The 22,870-nt window shown below is 35.3% G+C and overlaps 1 protein-coding gene across 2 annotated transcripts in view; it reads left to right on the forward strand.

Moving 5' to 3' along the window:
• The window catches only part of EPHA3 (EPH receptor A3), a 366,605-nt gene extending 345,504 nt beyond the window's left edge, over positions 1 to 21,101 (forward strand). For both annotated transcript variants that reach the window (XM_037833928.1, XM_037833936.1), the window contains 2 exons: positions 10,315 to 10,470; positions 18,441 to 21,101. In XM_037833928.1, coding sequence (XP_037689856.1) covers positions 10,315 to 10,470; positions 18,441 to 18,546 — 262 coding nt within the window. In that variant the 3' untranslated portion in view covers positions 18,547 to 21,101. The remainder of the gene's footprint in view (positions 1 to 10,314; positions 10,471 to 18,440) is intronic.
• Positions 21,102 to 22,870: the final 1,769 nt, after the last annotated feature.

A 22,870-nucleotide genomic window follows, 5' to 3' on the forward strand; every position in this document is an offset into this window, starting at 1 on the left:
ATTACATTGGAACTGGAGCAATTTTTTACACCTCTTTCTTGCCTTCCACACTTTGAACTAGATGATCACTGTATCCATCTCTGCCCATTTCCACTGCAATGACTGTAGTTTACGACTGTTTCCCTCCTGATCTGGACCACTGCAGTCATCTCTTACTTGATCCCTACCTCTGCTCTTGTCCTATCCCAAGCATCTTTTCACAAAGCTTCCAGAATTTTCTTATCAAAACGTAGATGATATAATTTCAGTCCTGTTTAAAACCATTTTTGCTTTTCCATTATACTTAGGAAAAAATCTAGACTCCTTTGGATAGTTTAAAATGTCCAGCCTCTCGATGTCATTCCTTTTATTCAAATATCCATTCAACAATGACTTATTATAGCCAATGTACTCTGTGGTAGGTGTTGTACTGGACTCTAGAGAAAGGTGAAGAAGACAAATACGGTCCCCTTCATACTGGAACTTATATTATAGAAAGGAACAATAAACAACAAATAGCTACAGGTTATAGGAAGGAAGTAAATAGATGGCTATGGTAGACAATGAGGGAATGGTTGGGAAAAAGTGCTTGGAGGAGTTAACATTAGAGTTGAGACTCGAAGGAAGGAAAAAAAGTCAGCTGTTTCAAAAATCTCAGGAGAGAAAAGTATTCTTGCCCTAGGAAAAAGAAGCTGCATGTGCCTAAAGAAAAAGTTTGGAGGGTTCTAGGAAGCGGCAGAAAGATAAGGTGACTGAAGAGCAGTAGGAAAAGGAAGAGTCTGTCATGAGACTGAGGAGGCAAACACAAGCCAGAACACTTATGGCCACACAGGCCATGGCGAGAACTTTGGAATTAAATGTTTTTTTCTAATTAGAGACGTTGTAGGATTACAGAACAATCATGCATAAAATGCAGGATTCCCATATACCACTCTATTATTAACATCTTGCATTGGTGTGGTACATTTGTTACAATTGATGAAAGCACATTTTTATAACTGTACTATTAATTATAGTCCATAGTTTAACTTAGGGTTCACTGCATAGTGCGGTTTCATCAACTTTTTTTTTAAGAAAAATTAGTCTATTACCATATATATAACCTAACATTTCCCCTTTTATCCATGTTCAGATATATATTGCAGGGCTGTTAATTACATTCACAATGACGTGCCACCATTTTGAAATGCATGAGGAATCCATTAAGGGATTTGAAGTCAGCTGGGAACTGATATGATTTGATTTACTTCGTGAAGTGAGTGGTGAAAGTGTGAGGCAGGGGACATTTCAACCTTTCAACCTGGGCCACACTCACTTAATACTCTAGCCATAGTGACCAGCTTCTAGTTCCTTCCGAAAGCCAGAGCATTTTAGATATGAAGACAGAAATACATACTGTTGCCCTTGTCTAGGATTTTCCTTCATATCCTTCATGGAATATTGCCCCATCTTCCTTCAGGGCACAATTTGCCCATCATGTAGTCATCAAGTCATTTTCTAGCAACACATTTCTTATTCTTCATCACAATCTTAATTTCCTATGTGTGTTTTCTTTTTAGGTATCTGTTTCTCCAGAAAACTCTAAGCTCTATGAGATAAGTGTCAAATTGATAGTGGAAACTCAATAAATATCTGTGAAATGCAGGAGTAAATATTTTCTGAAATCATTACTAAAATTTCCATCTCAAAAGATGTGCATGTTTTAGAAAAAATTTCTCATTTTTTCTGTCCATTTTACAGGTTTCTACAGGCATTAGAAATAATGGCCAAAGCTTAAAACCATGCTCCTAAACAAAATTCCACCTAAGTGAGCCTTTCTGTCAAATTAACCCCAGAGACAGACTCCTCAAAACATACTAAAAGACTGTCCCAATCTGAGTTTGTGAATTGGAATCAATGTATAGAACTGTAGTACAGGAAAAACATGATTCGTGTAGGGATGCTGTTTTCCATATTATGAATGCAGTTTAACTTATTCCAGAGTCTTCCTGGATCCAGTTAGTTTTATGTATGGTAAAATTTGAATTTCTTCTAATATGTTGGCCAATTGTCTTTTATAACTGTTTTACTTAGATTTTATCTCAGATACTGTTATAGGAATCTTGGTATAACATATTATTTCACTGCTCAACCTTCATGAGAGTTGATGATTCTTAACTGAAACATCCCTAGAGACTCGTCCACTGAGTGTCTTCATGAACATCATTGCTCATTGTATATGACAGGAGGTAGGGAAGGTGTATGAGCAGATGGTCAGTGTGTACCAGAGCACAAACATACTGAGATGGTGCAGGGATTGGTGAGAAGGGAAGGGAATTTACATTAAATTTGATGTTGCTTGATAATTAATTTTTCCTAAAATAGTATAAATCAGAGGAGACAGTGTATGAGCTTGAAATTTTGATTTTACATCAATATGAGATCACAAATGTTTATTTAACAGTGGCTTTGTTGAAGGCACCATGCTAAGCCCTGTGCTTACAAGATACAGCCTTTGCCCTCAGACAGCCTACATTTAAATATGGGAGGCAAAGACAAGTTCAGAAATGCTATACCACTCCTCAGAATACATAATTACTGGAGCAAAAAGATTAGGTGTCCAGGAAACAAAGGAGGTGAGTTTTCTTCTACATTTGAGATTCCCTATCATTTGTATGGTGGGTGAATTTCTACAGGCAGATGACAGAATAAGACCATACCAGGCTGGGAGAACACTATGCAAAAAGGCAATGACATGGAAACTTACAGGACTTCCAGGTTACATTGTATAATCCAGTTCTGGAATATGGGATAAAAAAGGGAATTATGGAGTCAAGAGCCTGATAGATGATTCTGTCCTATAATGGAAGGCATTAAATGTCATCCCTAGAAATTTGGACTTTATTCCCATGAAGAAAGGAGAGCCCTTGAAAATATTTATGTGATTTGTTGTGCTGTGCTTCTGGAATATTTCTCTGGAAGCTATACCTAAGAAGAACTGGAGGTGAGCAGATTCCTGATAAGAAGCTAGGAAGTGCTTTCAGTAGTCTAAGAAAGGACTTAAGCTAGGGTAGATCAGTGAGAATAAAAAGAAAGGGTGTGAATTTAAAAAAATTACTGACAAGGGTATTATAGGACATGGTGACTAATGAAATATGAAGAGTGACAGAAGGAGTTGGAGGGTACTTCCAGGTTTTGAACAATGTTCTCACTGGCAGTGGTAGGAATGGAAGAAGGAGCAGATCTGCGAGGCAGATCCTGGCACAAGGAGCCTGAGTCCAGCAACAGGTGGAAGTTCACATCTCAAACTTCTAAGGAGAAATTACAAGTAGGCATATGATTTCAAGAACTGTCTCTATAAAGATAATAAGAGAAGTCATAGAAATATGTCTAATTGTTACAAATCCCAGTCTAGTAACACCGTTTTTTTTTTGCAATAAATATAACTTTCTTTATTTTTCTGTATTTTCTTTATTCTTTATTTTCTTTATTTTTATTATCTAAGTTTATAATCAAAGCCTTCATATCTCATGAATTTTCAGGAGACTTTAATCTATGACTAGTGGAAGATGTTGGTTCATTTAAATTGTCACTGAGACATCCTTCATTGCTATCTGCAAGTCTATAATTATCAGGTTCTCTTTGTTTGTTCTGGGCTGTCCTGAGGATTCCAAGGCTCTTTCCTTTTAAAGCCTCTTCATGTCTCATTCATTTAGTCCAGAGGCTACCAACTCAAAAGTCTTGAAGAGCCAAGAAGCTAGTGGAAAAGAGTGAATACCTCTATTGTATATAAAAGAGCATGGAGATTTCAGGCTCCTTGTAAGGGGCTGTGGAGCCAATCAGTGCCAGAGGATTATTGCCAGTGGATGGCCATCCTAGGAGGAAAAAATATAAAACATACATAATGTTTCAAAATGTTAACCCACTGCACACAGTCACATCTAGAGAGAAAGGAGGCTCTCCATTCAGAGCTTGGAGAACTGTATCAGTTATAGAGCAGAACATTGTGTAACCATAGGTGGAAAAAAGAAACAACCAGAGAGGTAGGATAAGATTTAGAACATTACAGATAACCACAGTTAAAGGAATTTTCAAAAGGTGGATAGAATGGATTGTGTTATCAAAAGCTGCAAAAAGGTGAAAAAAAAGAGAGAACTGGGAAAAAAGCCTTCCAATTAAGCAATGAAAAAGGCATTGGTTTCTTTTTTAGAGAACTATTTTGATTCTTTAGAGCAGTAAATGAAAGATGAAGTTTTAATAGTTTTGGTTATAAGTGGATGATGAAATGAAAAAGGCCATGTGAAAATAGTACACATGGGGAGTTCAGGAGAAAAAGAAAAATATAGTCATAATGCACATGGATAGAAAGTTAAAAGCAAAGCCCCTCCACTTCTTTTAGAATTAGAGAAAGCATTCTTATCTAGGTTTTGTTAGCAAATTCTGCTCTACAAATAAATACAAAATGGTGTTACAATGATGAATTTTCTCTTATTTCATACCACATGCTTTTGTTTTACATATAAGAGAAATAAGCAAAATTCATTTTTAAAAGAAACTTTTCAGAGATGAGTTTTATAATAAAAATATATAAATTAATGAATTTATTCAGTTACATTTGTAAATGGAGATAAATTAAAAATCAAAAGACTAATAATAGAGAAATATATGAATTCATTTCTATTCAGGCATTAAGATACCCAAATTTTTGTGTATTTATATAAAATGAACTAGAGTAATGACTTTTTCTCTAAATTAGTATTTTCAAAATCTAAGCCATAAGATTCATTGATACTATTGTAAGTAGATGGCATCCAAATTCTTGACATAAAGAATTAAACAATACCTTTAATATATTAAAAATGAGGTTCTAAATTGAAGACATCCAAATTCTTGGCACAAAGACCTAAACAAAACATTCACTACATATAGAATGAGATTCTGAAGTGCCAAATATACTTAATGTAATTGAAATGATTTTAAATATTGCTCCATTGCATCAGTTGCTAAGTTTGAAGATATCTATTTTTATTAACTTGAAGGTTAAATAGGGGCAAAACTAAGCAATATTCATAATTTTCCCTGTTAATGCCACTAAGCTGGAATTAAAAATCTTCTCATATCAAGTGTACATAATATAATTCTTTTTGAGAATAACTGCTGTTTTGAGAAATACCATTATATTATTCAAGATAAATCTACCTACTAAAAAACAATCAGCTTTTACTTCTAAAGTGACTTTGACCTCACATCCTGAAACTGACAGGGTGACTTTCCTCACTGAACAAATATGATACAGAACCTTTTAGAGGGAATCAAATATGCCAAATACCCAGGTGATTTTTTTTTAATCTTAAAAATCAAAGTAGTTATTTTTCATCACTGAGAGGGATTAAACCAGATGTAATAGCTATAGCTGCAAAGATTCTGATACTTAAGGCCTAGAGATAATTAAAATAAACACAATGACTTTACTTCTTGTTAATGTGTCATTTATATTCTAGTCTCCTGTTGGGAACTATATATATTCAAAATTATTTTTAGTTACTGATGACAAATTAAAGTCATTTAATCCTATGTGGATTTTTAATGTTAGAAATAAAAAGTTCAAGGTCATCATTAATCCACATTAAAAATTTGACTAATATTAGATTTCCCCCTGAAATATAGTGGGAAGATACGATTTGAAATAAAAAAAAATAGAAATAACTTTTGCAAGGTACTGAAAATTATATTACTATTCTCAGGTAATAAAAGAGGTAGATAAAATTAATATTTTGTCTTTAAGAAATTACTCTTTTTAAAGAATTTTATTAAAGCAAATGTTATTTTTCTTATTTAAATACATTAGCTTTAATATATTTCCTGAAACTTCACAGCAACAGATAAAATTGGGACATTTTTAGTAGTGTAGCATGCATCTCCAATGTAATTGATTTTTACTTTTAGTCTCAGTAGGCATCTACTTATTCATTCAAGAAATGTTTATTAAACACTGTTCATATATAAAAAAATAAAGCTCTTAATAAGGCAAAAAGTGACCATAAAAGGATAACCTAGCATTCAATCCTAGTGATTTGGAATTCCCTTACAATATTGAAATAAGGTCATTATCAGAAATTATCCTTGGAAGTGGCAGAGGTCTGTTGCTATTTGTTCCTCAGTACCTGGTGCTAATTGGTATGAATTCCAATTAGGGGTTGATGGGAAGAAAATGCGTAGATGTGTACCTCTTTAATGCAACAGTATGAACACCCGTAAAAGAATAATTCACAACCTAAACACAAGGAAGGAGAGAGAACGGGAGGAAAGTTATTTTTTGCTTCCCTGAGCAAACATGTAATTTCCATGATTTCTTTTTAATGACTGTGGTCTGCAGCCAGTAGGTACTGATTTATGAAAAGCTGTAAAAGATCAGGTGGAACTCTGCAGGACACCGTTTCCAGCTGCACGGATTGAAACCTATCTAATTTGTCTAGTAAAAGTGTGAGCTCACGGTGCACATCACCCAGCCTATAAATTTTCCCTTTAGACCGATGTCTGGGGCTGGGTCGAAAAAAACACCGATGCCTGCAGCTGCTCAAAAAGCCCAGATTCCCTTGGTGCACATGAAGAGACATCACAGGCTCTTCACAGTGAGAGACAAATTCCTATCCATTGATAAACTCTCCAGATGTCCTCTCGGAGGAGGAAAGGAACCAATTTTTATTTGAAATCCTCAGAGAAATCCTGGAAGTGGAAAAATGAAACTTTGCAGGGCTGGTTATTCTGAGGTCACTGACATTAAAATTGGGTCATTTTTTTTTTGTCTTGGTTTACTTTGATCCAAGCAATAAACATAAAAACTCAGTTGGAGGTCACTCTAATCCCTAATCTACACGTCCTGTTCTATTTCAGTTTGTTTATACTAATTTTCTCTAAACTCAGGTTGAGTCTGGCTTTAATGTTGAGCTTAAAAATACAAACCTTTTTGAATTGAGAGGAAAAAAATCTGCATTTTACTATTAGGCACACTTCATAAATATTCTGAATACATGTCCTGGGGTTTGATTCTTCATACCCACAAATCCATAAATAAAAAGTATTACTATTCATGGGACAGAGTCGACATTAAGTGCTATGCTGCAGCTACTGTAGACATAGACACTATGGTGTGTGTGTGTTTGTGAAGGTGTGCATGCACACACATGCCTCTCTAGCTAGTTATCTAATGTCCCATATCTAGATCTCACTTCATTTTTCTTATACAATTTTCTCACACCTGATTTGAAACTATTCTTATTGATTTTGCTTACTGGTTCAATGATTCATTCATCTGATCCAATGTTTTATCTAATGCTCACTAGTGACAAAGACTATTTCACTCATGGTAACCAGTCTAAAACAACTCAGGAATATCATATAAGTTTTGGAACCTGACTTGTACATCTGTATCTGTAATTCCTCATATTCTTATGAAAGTAACAAAAATAACAAATTTTCTATTATGGAAATTAACCACTTTTTTTTTCTTTTCTAGAAAAGTAACTTAAAGAATTATGCCTACTTTTGTTGCAAGACTAATTTATAAAATGCTATATTGATATTTTATAGTTTTATAGTTAATATAAAGGAAAGAAAATTGATACTTGATAAAAAAATGCTTAGGGTGATTTTTTTTCCCTTAAAAAAATAACCTCTAAGATTGACTTAAAACTAAATCATAGTGTAAATATAGATCATAAAACTCCAGAATTTTAATTTATAATTCAAATATAGGAAGTATAGAGGACTGATATAGTTGAGTTTAGTTTAATGGAAAGAAAGATGAAAAAGTCCTCCACTTTCACCATGCTCCACTTCACAAATGATCATGATAAGGAAGGAATAATTGTTGTTCCATCTTCTGCAGAGGATGAAAATAGAAACAAACCAAAATGTCAGGATGCCATTTTTTCCTTATACTCAACATTACAATTTCATTAAAATTTGATCGTTTTCATCAAATAAGTTTAATCAATCACCGCCAAAAGCCAGATGGATAGTCAATTTACATTCCTTTCATGTGCCCCCCCCGGAACAATATGCAAGACTGGGTCACAGTACAAAATTGACAAACTTAACAAACCTTAAAACTCACACTCAAGAATGGTTCTAATATAGCAGAGAGTGAGTTGGAGAGACTACACCAATAGTAGTGGCAACTTCCCAAATGAAAAAATTTTTAGGTGAGTGTACAATTGGCATATTTATGGATTTGCTTCACAGAGAGACTTCATCATTTAGACAATATCCTAGATAATAATCAGTCAGTGCTATTCATATTCACTATACAGTTTCATTTAGCCTGAGCAGTTAATTTCACTATTTCATGCTATCCAAAGGCATTTTTGATATTAGTACTTAATAGAGTCAAATCCATTTCCAAAATGAGAATAAATGCATTTGACTATATTCTTTATTTGTTTTGATATCTTCATACAATAAATTATAAAGGTTGAATTTTTGCACTTCAAATGATGGTATTTATTTAGGAAAATCATTTATTTTAAGTATATAAGGACAATATGAAGTTCTAGTTTTAAAAAACCTAATATTGGGGATTTAAAAAAAATTCTGAAAAGTTCCAACAACTGCAGTATCACAAAACATGAAACATTCTGATTACACATTTTTAATAGAATATTTTACTGCAATAATGAAGATAGACACTGTGGAAAGCGGAATAGCATATCCATTTAGGAGCATGGTCTGTAGAGTCATTGTGAGCTTGGAGAAGTTAATGGACTGTTCAAATGAGGCCCAGGATAATACCTGCTTTACAGAGTGTTTGCACTTTTGTGTACATAATATTACATGACTAATTACTGGTTATCCAAAAAGGTAATTAACAAGATCATTGCATACTCACCATTTTGTATAAACTGGAATTTACTGCTATTTTCTTTTTTAACTTTCAAAAGCAAAAACGTTCAGCTAGGTGTATTACCTTATGTCAGAATAATGAATATTTTTAACAGATAAAAATCAAAGAAGCCACATCAAGAATCATAAACAGCCTAAGAGAAAACAGGAGAAATGCAATGTGAACTGTTTCACCTAAATGACATAACATAGTAGTTGAGTGGCCCAAAATAACTTGAGCCTGGATCACAGCTCTGTCTCTTTTGCCTGAGGAAACCATGATTTGTAATTTAAGCTCTTTTAGTTTCAGCTTCCTCATCTTCTTTAAGGTAGATCGCTCCTTTCCTAAGTAATGTTATGCGGACTAAGGTCTTTCCTATTTAGTAAGATGCTTAGCCCAGTGCCTGACACATTATAAGAACTCATAAATGTTCAATAACATTATTGCTGTTATTGTTATTATTATTAGTTATTATTCACCTGAAAAGACAGGTCTTCATGGGTACTTTGTGGTAAAACTCTCTTCCTTAAGAGAAAAGAGATAAAGAGAAAAATCAGTGTTCACCCGATGACAGGTCCCAGTCTTATAAGTAAAAGGGCAATTAAAGAGGTCACTGAGAGCTAAAAAAAAGACCCCAAAGGTAGGTCATCAACAAAGGGCTTGTTTTGGCTCCTCAGAGACGCAAAGATGGTCTCCTCCTCTTCTTTTACGTCTCTTCTGTTCCTCTAGCTCATCAGATCCTGTAAGTGGTTTGAGATCTTTGGTTAGGACAGAAGTTTATAAAACAATCCTAGAACTCCTGCTTTTTAAGGCTGATTGAGTTGAAAAGTATGAATAGTATAATATATACAGCATAAACTCCATTTGGTTTTGTCAAGTATGCAAGCATTTCATCTATTGTCACTCATCTACACACTTCTATTCCTTTTACAGTTTGTATTCTTAATGACATTTTACATTCTTTAAACCTATGCTGACTCTATGTCCTGCTGTAAATACAGCCGAGATTGTTCAAACCATCATTCAGACAGGAAACTGTACCATATCTACAACTAAATACCTAGTAGGCTGGATTTAATATTGGAAGCTGAACCTTACACCAAAGCAGACAGGAAAGTATTCATTGTGTTTTGTCTACTAAAACTGTATGCTAGGTTACATCTTTGGTAATGGTTAAACAAATTAAATTATAATTAGCATGTATGGATATAATTATGTCTTTCCCTGGCAAAGTTTCAATGATTTAAAAAACAATCATGAGTGAAGAAGTGGAGTGCTTAGATAAGATGATTGCACAGTACTCTCCCAAGCTGCCGCCTTGAACCTATGAAGACTTTGTGGCAGATAAACTCCACGAATAAACAGGAACTCTTCATGAAGTCTGGAAGTTCCTACTGAAGTCGGTGTCAAATTTAGACATACAGCCACTCCATGACTCCTGATCTCTCTCCCTTTGGTGTTTTCTTTTCTCACAGGCCTTCAAACCTTCTTCTGGACCAAAGCAATGTTGACATCACTACCTTTGGCACAGCAGGGGACTGGCTTAACGGTGTCCGGACAGCACAGTGCAAGGACATCTTCACAGGCGTTGAGTACAGTTCTTGTGACACCATAGCCAAGATTTCCACAGAGTAAGAAAAACTTTTTGTTTGGAAGAATGAGTGATTCTGAATTTTCTAGGGCACACACATGTATTGGATTAATGTTCTACATATTTTAGTTATTCACCTGAAGTACTTAGTGTTTTCTTTAGCCTCCAGGCTGGGCCCTGGCTCTCTCTGTGAACCACACTTCTGGATTAACATGCCTGGATGTTTCTCCCTCCTTCAGGTTAGGTCCTCACAATAGGTAAGTTCGTTGACTCCAGGGCTTCCTTAAGGTCGACCAACAGTTATACACACTTACCCACACCCACAGACCCAAGACCTTAATTTAAAACATAAGCAAGTATAGTAAGATTATTATTATATTTCTGCCTTTTTGATTTTCCATTATTTTTACCGAAGATTATCCTCTATGGATATGGAAAATTGGGAACTGAGTGGATAATCTGACATAAAGGGACACATGTTACACAGGTACTAAATAAAACTTTTATATTATCATCTATTATTGAGTGTCTACTCTGTGACAGACATCATGTTAGAAAATGAAGTTATAAATAGTTTTAAGACTAATTTTTGTTTTCTTCAAAGGGCTTATAGTCACGGTGGAAACACAGAATATGCATCAGAAGATTAGTATTAATTTATGAATTCATATTCTAAAAGCCAATAATAGTCAAGTGTAATATGCTGTATTTCTTAGGAACATTTTGGTAGCAGGAATCCTTTGGTATGAAAAACCCTGGAGCTAACGAAAGGGTATGTATAAGGGACCATGTGAATCCTTTGAATTTGAGAATGTAAAATTGGTCCTCATTCATAAGGGAATGTATTTGAGAACTAGAAAATGAAGAACTAGCAGCCATACTTTCCCTGAAGATTGGCTGGAGCACTTCCCTGAAGAAGAAGGGCCTTTAGGTACACCAGATTGGTCCAGAATATTGTAGATTATATGGTTTGTTTGGAAACTGTGTCCATCTTCGTGTCAGAGTCTTTCTGTCTTTGATCTTTGTTACATTAAATGAACCATTTTGTCCACTCAAGTTCCTTTAAATCTTATCCCTTTCAGCTAGTATTTAATATTTACACATTGTTTTAGAATTTCATTGCCACACTGTCAGTCATTTAAGCACAATCACTGTGTACAGTGTCATTAATAGAAATACAAAGTGCCCAACAAATAGATAAATAAGTTTACAGGTGATAGTATAGTTTTTCAATCACAAACACATAAAGCTACAAAAGGAACTACAGGAGGGGTATTTTACTATTAGAGATTAGACTTGTTTTTAGAAAATAAACTAACCCTAGCCTAGTTAACATATGTTATATTCCTTTTTGAAGTGCAATGTAATGTTTATCGAATAGACTTCTAACCCAATAGGTTATACATTTTGAGTTTCTGTGGTAGTTATTTTTATCAGACAGAATTCAACATATGTTCATGCATTTAAATGTTTTTATACAATCTTATTCTAAAAATATAAACAGAGCTGTGATACACAAAGCACCTGCTTTAAAGCACAAAAGCATAGCAAAGAACAAATATAAACTTGAATACTTGTGCACTATTACCAGATTTACAAAAGCAAATTTATACAAATGTTTATTTTTAATAAAATATCAACAATCAGAGCTTTCAGATAATGAAAAGCTTTATTAGGATGGATGAGGCAGAACATTCTTAATAAGGTTAACTGGTAGCTCAAATTTAAATATAGTCAGCCATTATAAACTGAATGCAGTAAAATAGCTGTTTGCTGAAAAATGTGAAAGGACGGCATTTGTTATGCCTCCAAGTTAGCAATGCACTCGGCTCAACAAAGTAGTGTTGGAATCGTTGAGGCTGCCTAGACTATTTTCAATTAATTATTATTATTTAAATAACCTGTGAATAGACATTCAACATGCAAGCTGACTTCTCCAAAAACCTTGGCTCTTTCAGTCCTTTGCACTGAACCAGATGATACTGATATCTCTGTATTCACACCCCCAACACATTTCCTTCAGTCCTTTCCCTTCAATTCAGGGACAATGTAGGATTCACATCTATTGACCAGAAACTCCTTGAAAGGATATGCTTTTTCTAGTTTCTCTGCAGTGTTGCATTCATCATATCCCTAGTTTATATAACAGAAATGAGAATTTAGTGGAAAGACGGTGGAGTAGGAAGCTCCAGATATCAGTTCCTCCGTGAGAACAACTCAGACTGGCAGGAATTGTTTGAATCAACTATTTTGAAACTCCCGAGTCCAGTAGGACACTATGCAGCATACAGGGACGAATGGGAGGAAGAGGTTGGTAAATTATGGTAATTTACCTATAAATTGTTCTCTCTGTGTGGTGGTTACTGTCTCCTAGACCTCACTAGACCCCAGTCTCACGGCAAGCAGCAGTGGGGTACAGCCCTGGCATAGTTTGCTAGAACCAGACAATGACATAAAAATCCACTTCCCCAAAATCCAGTGTGGGCACAGGCCAGTCACTGACCATGGCTTTTGATTAGCTACTTCAAATAGCTGGAAGCCTGGCTCAGAGGTTGACCATTGTTCCAACCTGCCCCAGACAAATGTCAAGGAGGATACTTAAAGGCAGTCCACTTTCTCAGAGCTGCAGAGGACAGTTGAAGGGCCACATTTGCTAGGAAGGTCAAAAAAATGCAGCTGTGGGGAGCCATGGAAGAGCCCCTGGCACCTTCCCAGCCCATCCCTTTCTCCCTCTCCGTGGCAGTTTGGAGCCAGCCAGCACTCCCTTTGTGGGTCTCTGGTCTTGTTTAGGCTGGGAAAGACTGACTTTGGGAACTTCTCTGCTGTGTGAGCTTCTTCCCAACAAAATGCCCTCTGGGCAAAAGCAGCTGGCAACAACAAAAGCAGTGTGAGAAACATTGAGGAATACAGCTTGGGGCAAAGGCATATGTGCTTTAAGTCTGGGAATTGAAACACCAGAAGAGGGAGAAGGTCTATCTCCTGGGAAGTACAGGAGGCCTTCAAACTCCCATACACAGGGGAACTCTCAAGGCCTCTAGCAAGCACAAGCCCAAGAAAAGGCACAGGCCCAGAAAAGACAGGGATGGCCCTGCACTTGGCATTCATCTTGGGTAGACCTTTCTGAGAGGACGTCTCATTCTCAAGAAAATCTCAATCAAGTCAACAGCTGGTTACAAATTCAAGAAACAGAAGCAGCAGGAAACAAATCCCTGAGTTAACATTTTAAAATATTAAAATGTACTGCAGGCAACAAAACATTGCAGGACAAATAAAGAAATGGGAAATGTTGACCCATCAAAAGGAAGAGAATAAAAATCCAGAAAACATCAAGGAAGAAACCCTGATTGTGGACATACCAGGCAAAGACTTGACAAAAATATTGCAAGAAGATGAAGAAAATACAGAGAAAGAACAAAGGATATTAGAAAAACAATGAATGTACAATATGAGAATCTCAATAAAGGGAGAAATTTTAAAAGGGAACCAAACCAAACTACTGGAGTTGGAGACCACAATAACTGAATGAAAATTCCCAGGAAAGTTTCAGTAGAAGATTGGAGCTGGCAGAAGAATCAGTGAACTCAAAGCCAAGACAACTGAAATCAATCAGGCTGAGGAGCAGAAATAAAAAATAATTATAAAAAGTAAATAGCTTACAGGATTTGTGGGACATCATCAAGCCTACCAATATATGCATTATGGGGATCCCAGAAGGAGAAGAAAGAAAGGTACAGAAGGAATATTCAAAGTAATAATGACAGAAAACTGCCCAAACTTAGCAAAAGACATGCGTATACATATCCAAGAAGCCCAGAGAATACCAAATAGGGTAAGCTTGAAGTAAAATATACCCCATCACACATTGACCAAAATTTCAGATGCAAAGAACAAAGAGACCTGAAAGCTGGAAGTGAGAAGCAACATGTTATATACAAGGGAGTCCCAATTAGATTAAGTGCTGATTTCTCATTAGAAACCATGGAAGCAAGAAGGCAGTGGGTTGAAATACTTAAGTACTGAAAGGAAACAATTGCCAACCAAGAATTTTATATCTGTTGAGACTTTCTTTCAAAAAATGAGGGCGAGATTAAGACATTCTCAGATAAACAACAGCTGAGGGAGTTCCTTATCACTAGATGTGTCCTATAGGCAATGCTGAAGGCAATTCTTCAGACTTAAAGGAAAGGACACTAGAGAGTGGTTCAAAGTGGCATAAAGCAGTAAAGACCACTGGTAAAAGTAACCATTTAGGTCATTATAAACGCCAGTCCTATTGTATGGTGCTTTTTTGGTATATAACACCACTTCTTAATTCTACAGGTGCCAAAATTTAAATGCCTAAAAAGTAATGATAAATATATGCTTTTAGACATACAGTATATAAAGACAAAAGTGGTAACAACTACAAAAAATGGTGGGGGAGAGGAGGGTATAGGAACTGTTATGTAAATGCTATTTGAAGTTAAGCTGGTCTCAAATCAAATATAATTGTTACACATTTGGGATATTAAATTTAATCCCATTGTAACCATAAGGAAAAAAATATGTATATATACAGATAGAAATGAGAAGGGACTCAATATGGTACAATAAAAAAAAATCAAATAAATGTAAAATAGGCATTTAATGGAAGAATTGAGGGCCAAAAAGATTTATTAGACTTACAAAGACTAAACAGCAAAATGGCAGAAGAAACCCCTGCATTATCAGTAGTGACTTTAAATGAAAATGGATTAAACTCTCCAATCAAAAAGCAGATATTGGTAGAATGGATAAAATGGCATGACCCAACTATAACATTTACAAGAGACACACCTTAAATTAAAAAAAAAAAAAAAAAAACATATCTAGGTTGAAAGTGGAAGATGGAAAAAAATATAACTTGCAAGTATTATCAAAAGAGCTGCAGTAGCTATATTAATATCAGATAAATTACCTCTTAATTCAAAAAACAGCTACAAGGAACAATGATGGTCAATATATGATGAAAAAGGGACCAATGTGAAAAGAAGATGTAACAGTTAAAAATATATATGAACCAAACAGCAGAACCCCAAAACATATGAAGCAAATACTGACAGATTCTAAATAATAGCTGCCCGAATCTGGAAAATAAGTTCCCAGAGGTTGGGCTGGGCATAAGGAAAAGAGATTTATGGCTTAAAATGTACAGAGTTTCTATTTTTGATGATGGAAAAGTTTTGGTTATGGATGGTGGTGAGGGTAGGACAACATTATAAATGTAATTAACAGTACTGAAAAATATGTCTGAATTTGGTTGAAAGGGGAAATTTTAGGTTGTTTATATGGTAATAGAATAAATCCTAAAAAATAATCCATGGAGCTTCACTACACAAGCAATGAACCCTAAGTTAAACCATGGACTATAGTTAATAGTACAATTATAAAAATATGCTTTCATCAATTGTAGCAAATATACCACACCAAGGAAAGGTGTTAATAATTGGGTGGTATTTTATGCAGGATTGTTCCCTAAACCCACACTTCTCTAAAAAAAAAAGAATTTATTAAAAATATTTAATATGTTATTAATTTGCATAAATCTAATATGACAACATTTACATGTTAAATGTTATAAAATTTAGGGATTTTATTTACATGTGCTCTACCTGGAGCAAAGAAGAGAAGAAGGAAAAGGCAAGAGTGACTGCAGAAACTGGAGACTCAAGAGTTTGTGCAACGAATATGAGATAGATTGTGTAAGGAAATGCTTATTCTTCATTTAAAGTTAGATCCATAGAACTTAAAGATTCAAATTTCCATAGAACACACATTCCCAAAAGCAGAGAAAGGCTACTATAAGTAAAGGCTTTCATTGTCCATAGTACCTGTGGCAAGCCTGATGTCACTGTACTTTCCCATTCCGCTTCCTGAAGTGAAGGTAGCTGAAGAGTGAGATAAGAGAGGACCTCAGGCAAGATACAAGTATCCATAGAGAATTTATCAGTCCTGGGAATGGCAGCTGGAAAGGAAACTGCAGGTCCTCAGGAACTTCATTCCTAGCCCAGGTAATAATAGTCCTGCTTCACAGTCTTGATTGATTTTATGTAATTGATGTTTGTCCTAATTTTGTACAAATTGGTTGGCTTAATCAAAAGGACTTTATTGTCCCACAGGTTCTCAAGCCAGAAGTCCAAAACTGAGGTGTCTGCAGATTCTGCTTTCTCTGAATTCTGTAATATTCTGGTTATGGCTTGCTGAGAATCCATAACTCAGTGTCTACCTCCATCATATCTGTCTTCTTCAGTCTCTTCCCCTGTGTCCAGATTTCCTCTGCTTTATAAGGACTCCAATCGTATTGAATTAAGGCACACCCTGATTCAGTTTGGCCTCACCTTAACTAATAGCATCTTCAAAGATCCTTTTTACAAATGGGCTCACATTCACAGAAGAGGATGATAGGGTGGTGGTGGAGGGTGGGTTAGGACTTGAATGTGTATTTGGGAGGGATATGATTCAATCCATAACAATGATTAAATGACATGTTAATTGCTTCTCAGATGATTACCTATTATCTATTTGCACACCCTTATTCACTTGTTAGGGAATCAATTCGTTATTTCCAAGTTACTGAAACTCCTAATTTTTCAATCCTCCTTTTATGGTTAGTATAAAGGAGCCACTAGTGTGTGTATGTGTGTGTGTGTGTGTGTGTGTATCTGTGTGTGTCTATGTGTGTATTTTCTCTTCTTTCTCAATTTTCCATGCTCTCTCTGCCAAATGGTACTCTTCTCTTTAACTTCCCTAACAAACATTTTGTGCATTACTGATTCATTCTTTTAGTAAATACGTATTGAGCCCCTACTACATGATAGGCATTGCTCAGTTTGCTGCTGACAAGGAGAGTATAAAACAGACAATCCCTGTTCACCTGGACTTCACCTTCTAGTGACACAAAACAGAGAATAAAGAAAATCAATCAGAAAGAAAGGCAGTAAGCCTCATGGTGATAAATCCTTTGGAGGAAAAGGAAATAAGAAAGGAGGATAGGAAGCAGAGGCACGACTACAGTGGAGGTTTTACAATATAAATAGGAGGGTCAGGGAAGGTCTCAGGAGAGGGTGATCTTTGAGCAAAGACCTGAATGAGGTGAATATATGCCCTTACAACTTGAAACACAAATAGTTAATTATTTGCACATGTTGATCTAAATATTTTTTTTTCCAAAATGAAATTCCTATGGCTTTAACATATTTATGCTGATGATTAGTTCTGTATTCAAACTACTGGAAATTTAATATCATTGATAAATAGTGATCTGTACTTCTCATTTTTTTCTCCTCCAAAGGCTAGCACTCAACTTTATACTTTAAGCAGATTGTTCCATTTATCTACGGCTACATAACAAACTTCCCCAAAACCCAGACAATAAAACAACAATTTTACTAAATGAAACAATGTTATGGATTATGAATTTGGGCAGAGCTTTGGTGGGTGATATCTTCTGTTCTAGTATTGATGTTGACTGGAGCATTCAGCAGACAACGGGTGGGGTTGGACTGGAAAGATGAAGATGATTTCATTCATGTATTTGGTCTTGGTGAAGTTGGCTAGACATCTTAGCTCAGCTGGGACTATTAACCCAAATGCTTACATATGACTTACCAATGTTGTGGTCTCCGGGCAGTCAGACTTCTTATATGGCAGCTCTGGGGTCCTAGAGATGGTATTATTAGAAATAAGTGAAAACTGGCTGCTTCTTAAGACTTGAGTGCAGAAATTGATATTGTCACTTCTGATATATTCTGTTAGTCAAAACATATTCAAAAGAAACGTATGAAGTCCCACAAGGAATTTCTGACCATCTATAGTCTTCCTTAAGGATAGAGGTGGAATAGTTAGGATATAACACATGGATGAGGTAAAATGAGAAAATTAGGTCCAAAGCATTGGGATATTTGACTGTGCACTTTTGATAGTTGAATACCTCCTGCTTATATATTTTCCAGGAAATCAAGATTCTCACCAGATATTTTCTCCCTTTTTCAGTGACATGAAAAAAGTTGGTGTCACTGTGGTTGGGCCACAGAAGAAGATCATCAGTAGCATTAAAGCACTAGAAACACAATCAAAGAATGGTCCAGTTCCAGTGTAACCTGTTACTTCTGGAAGGAAATGGTGGCTGAGAAGGATGCAGCATCACTTTGGAGAGAGATAATAATTCTGGAGATACTGTTGGAAATTCCAAGCCCATAAGACACTCAGATATGAGTACAAATGCCTTAAAATGGAATTGAAAAACTTTATATTCCCCTATCACTTAATGGATGGGTGGGTGGCTGTATTTTGTTTTATAATTGCTCATCTTATGTTAGTTGATGGATTGAACTGAGATTCTTCAGTGCAAAATGGTGAGGAACTAGCATAGAGCCATTGACCATAAACTGACTGTCATAAAAGCAAAACAAGTGAAAAAACAAAATGGACACGGTGGCTTTGTTTACTAATAGCCACAATATAAAACTTGCAATATTTTTATACACAGAAGAAATCTGTAACAGGTATTTTGTTTCTTTAAAAGCAAGCAAAATAGAGGAATTTATACCTCAAACTGTCTGGCCATATTTACTACCTTATCATTGTATTACTCTCTTTTATCTGTTAAAAGTATATAGAAATGAAGTTTGTAGTTGTTTTAAGTACTAAACATTTTTAAATTGTTAGCCTCTTTAAGTGTTATGTAAAAAAGTCTTAATTTTGAAAAAATACATATTTATTTTCTTTTGAATTTTTTATTGTTTTATATTTATGCTTTGATGTTTTAACTAGGATTTGTTACAGCCAAGTGCCAAATGCTCTCTTAAATTGTCAGCAGTAGGAAACATGGTTAACTAGACATAATGAATGATGGAATTGTTTCCAGATACTTTGCACCATCCACTTATATGTATTATGTAAGAAAAATGAAAGCCTTGCCCTGTCCATACACTAACCACATAACTCAGAGTCTGAATTACCCTATCCATTTTTGTCTCTTCATTTATTATATACAGCATGTCCCTAATTTAGTATAATATACTGGCTTGTATGTAATGGATTCTCAACGAGATGATACACCTGCCCTGTTCTGGTGTTTAGGAGACCATTAACTCGCTTCATGGTGAAGAAGCCATGTTAGAGCACCTGACTAGAGAATAGCTACACTGGGAAGAATCAGAATCCTATTTAGATTGCTGTGTTAACCAGAAGCATAGCCAAAAAGCTAATGCATGAGTCAAAAAATCACTTGCTGAATGGCTTTGAAAAGTCACTTAATACTTTTGCCTAAATTTGCTGAGCTGTTTGATAACTAAGCTATTGGCATACATCATTGGGATTTAGAGTCAATTAATTAGACATTTTGGTCATCAATACAAGGTTTTATTATTTTTAAGAGTCTTCCATTGCAATACACCTGTTATAATTTGGGGCATAACTTATATGCATTGAACTTTTCTGCATTTATTGAACATATCAATTTCAAATTCATAATCTAGCAAATGTCTCAAACTCCATAGGCAGTGGAGAGATCTCTCATTGCAGGAATTTAGACTTTCTATTCTGTAAAGCAAATTATGAGCATGCTCAGTAATATTTGAAAAGATGTACCTGGTGGGGAGGTAGCTACTAATATATTCTGAAGCAACAATTTAACTCTATCTATACTCTCTAAGGCTGATATATTGATCATGTCATGGATATAGGAAATGCATATTTCATTAGAAGAAAATGGATAAAACATTGCTGCAACCTTTATGTTCTTATGCAAAATGAAACACTAATGAAATACCGCCTTCAGGCACAGGTCAAAATTCACAAGTGCTAATGTCTTTGAAGTTTCGTGACTAAGGCTTAGGTTGTGTTCCTTCATCTATGAGATTGGTTCTCAAATTCTGGCAATATTCCTTACAGTCAATCAACCTACTAGAATTCTGTGTTGGATTTATAAGAGCATGAACTTTAAAAAAAATATATATGGGGTTATGAAATTAATCACAAATTTCACTTAAGCCTGCTAGAAGCAGGTAGAAAAACATTTATTTAAATAAAACATTTTGTGTTGTGGAATGTTAGATTGAGATCTAAATCTGGCTTCAATCTCATCTTCTCCCAGAACAGTGTTTACTTCCTTAGATACTATCCTAAGCATGTTGAACAAATCTGTGCATTTCATAAACACATGGAAGTGAGGATTGGTTGGATCTAATTCATTTATTTGGGCTGTGATTTCAGTTTGAATGTAGAGGTTGTATACACAGTATGTTGCTCTTCACTTATCAATATTTTTCTACCTGACCTCTTATAGATTTACCTTACACAATTCTTACCCTGTACATATGTAAACATAACTGTGTATGATTCTTACCTATGGAGTAGAGGTACTAGAATGCTTGTGGCCATCTCTTTGTACAGGAACTACATTGACTTTGGATAAACATGAAACCACAATTTCTTCACAATATTATGTACCATACTATCTGTTTTGTATCTTAAATTTAATTTACATTTATTATTTATTTTTGTTAACTTACCCTGTTTATTCTGTACTGAGTATCAGTTATGCCATGTATAAATGTGATATCTTTGGCATTAGGTATTTACATATTTTCACATTACTCATTTAGTTAATGTGCAATCGTAGATGGCCTCTTACTAATGTAAAATGATTTGTAGTGGAAACATTTATATTTTTATAATAAACATAATGAAAATATTTTTTACAGATTGGAATGCAGAAGTGGTCTTTGCATCTTTTTAAAATTTTTAAAAATATGTTTTAAACAGCAAAATAATGAAATTTATATGACACTAAGAATGTGCTTCTGTTTCTTTTTTCTCCAGTAGTGAGGAAAGACTGATGTTATGTAATTCACATTTTTTTCATCCAAATCTCAGGTTATCAATAAGCTAGAAAAATAATCAGTAAATATTCTCTTCATGGTTAGCATATACAACTGTATTAGAGAGCTCTTTTCTGTGTTCAAGCAAAAAATATAAATGTATTAGCTTAAGGAAAAATGAAATGTTTTATCTCATGTTACTGAAATGTCTAAGGATGGAATTTTTAGCTGAGAGATAAAGCACAGATGGATCCAGGAGTTCAAAATTATCATCAGGACTAAGGCTCTCTGTTCTAGTTTGCTAATGCTGCCGGAATGCAAAACACCAGAAATGGATTGGCTTTTATAAAGGGGGTTTATTTGGTTACAAAGTTACAGTTTTAAGGCCATAAAGTATCCAAGGTAATGCATCAACAATCAGGTACCTTCACTAGAGGATGACCATTGGTGTTCAGAAAACCTCTGTTAGCCAGGAAGGCACTTGGCTTGTGTCTGCTCTGGAGTTCTGGTTTCAAAATGGCCTTCTCCCCGGATGTTCCTCTCTAGGCTGCAGTTCCTCAAAAATGTCACTCTTAGTTGCTCTTGGGGTGTTGGTCCTCTCTTAGCTTCTCCAGAGCAAAAGTCTGCTTTCAACGGCCATCTTCGTATTGTCTCTCATCTGCAGCTACTCTCTCAGCTTCCGTGCATTCTTGGCGGTAGCAAGCTCTCTCCTTCTGTCTGAGCTTATATAGTGCTCCAATAATAAAGGCCCATGCTGAATGGGTGGGGCCACACCTCCATGGAAATTATCTCATCAGAGTTATCTATGTACAGTTGGTTGGGTCACATTTCCATGGAAACACACACAAAGAATTACAATCTAATCAACACTGATACTCTTCCCACACAAGATTACATCAAAGATAATGGCATTTTGGGGGACATAATTCATTCAAACCGGCACACTCTCATTCTTTGTCTTCTTTTCTTTACTTCACTTTTTTCCCGAGTTGACTTGCAAGCTCTATTGCTTCACAAGGCAGAAAATATTGCTCTAGTTTATATAATTGTACCTTGTATTTCCTGTGAAAGAATTACTTTCCCCCAGTTGTTCCAACAGAAATCCTGCAGCCTTCTTTGGGTCACAGGCCCTATCTGAATCACTTTAGGCAGAGGAAAGAATAACTCCAATTGGCAAGAACTCAGTTCTGTGTTTGCCCTTGGAGTTAGTGAGGGAGTCACGTGGAATTGATGGACTGTGGTGATTAGGGATGTTAAAAGGGTTTTTGTCCAAAAGAAAATCAGAATATTATTTACAACAAAAAAGAGAAAGAATGATGGTTAGGCTAAGTAAAACAAATGTAAATGAAAAACAACTACAAATACCACCCTAAGAAATGCTTAATGCATTGTATAAAGTAAGTCCCTCCTCATCCTTGCAGTCTACTTAGAGAAAAGGAGTATACACAGAAACAAAAACAAAAGTGAGCATGCAATATAAAACAAAATACGTGATCAAGATTCCCATAGAGGAGGAAGTGGTTAGGGAGAGGTCACAAAACATGTCAGATTCGTTTGCCTTAAAGGAAACATAGTGTTTGATCTTGAGTGGAGTAGAGA

The sequence above is a fragment of the Choloepus didactylus genome, chromosome 1 (assembly GCF_015220235.1).
Source record: "Choloepus didactylus isolate mChoDid1 chromosome 1, mChoDid1.pri, whole genome shotgun sequence".
NCBI classification, from domain to species: Eukaryota; Metazoa; Chordata; class Mammalia; order Pilosa; family Megalonychidae; genus Choloepus; species Choloepus didactylus.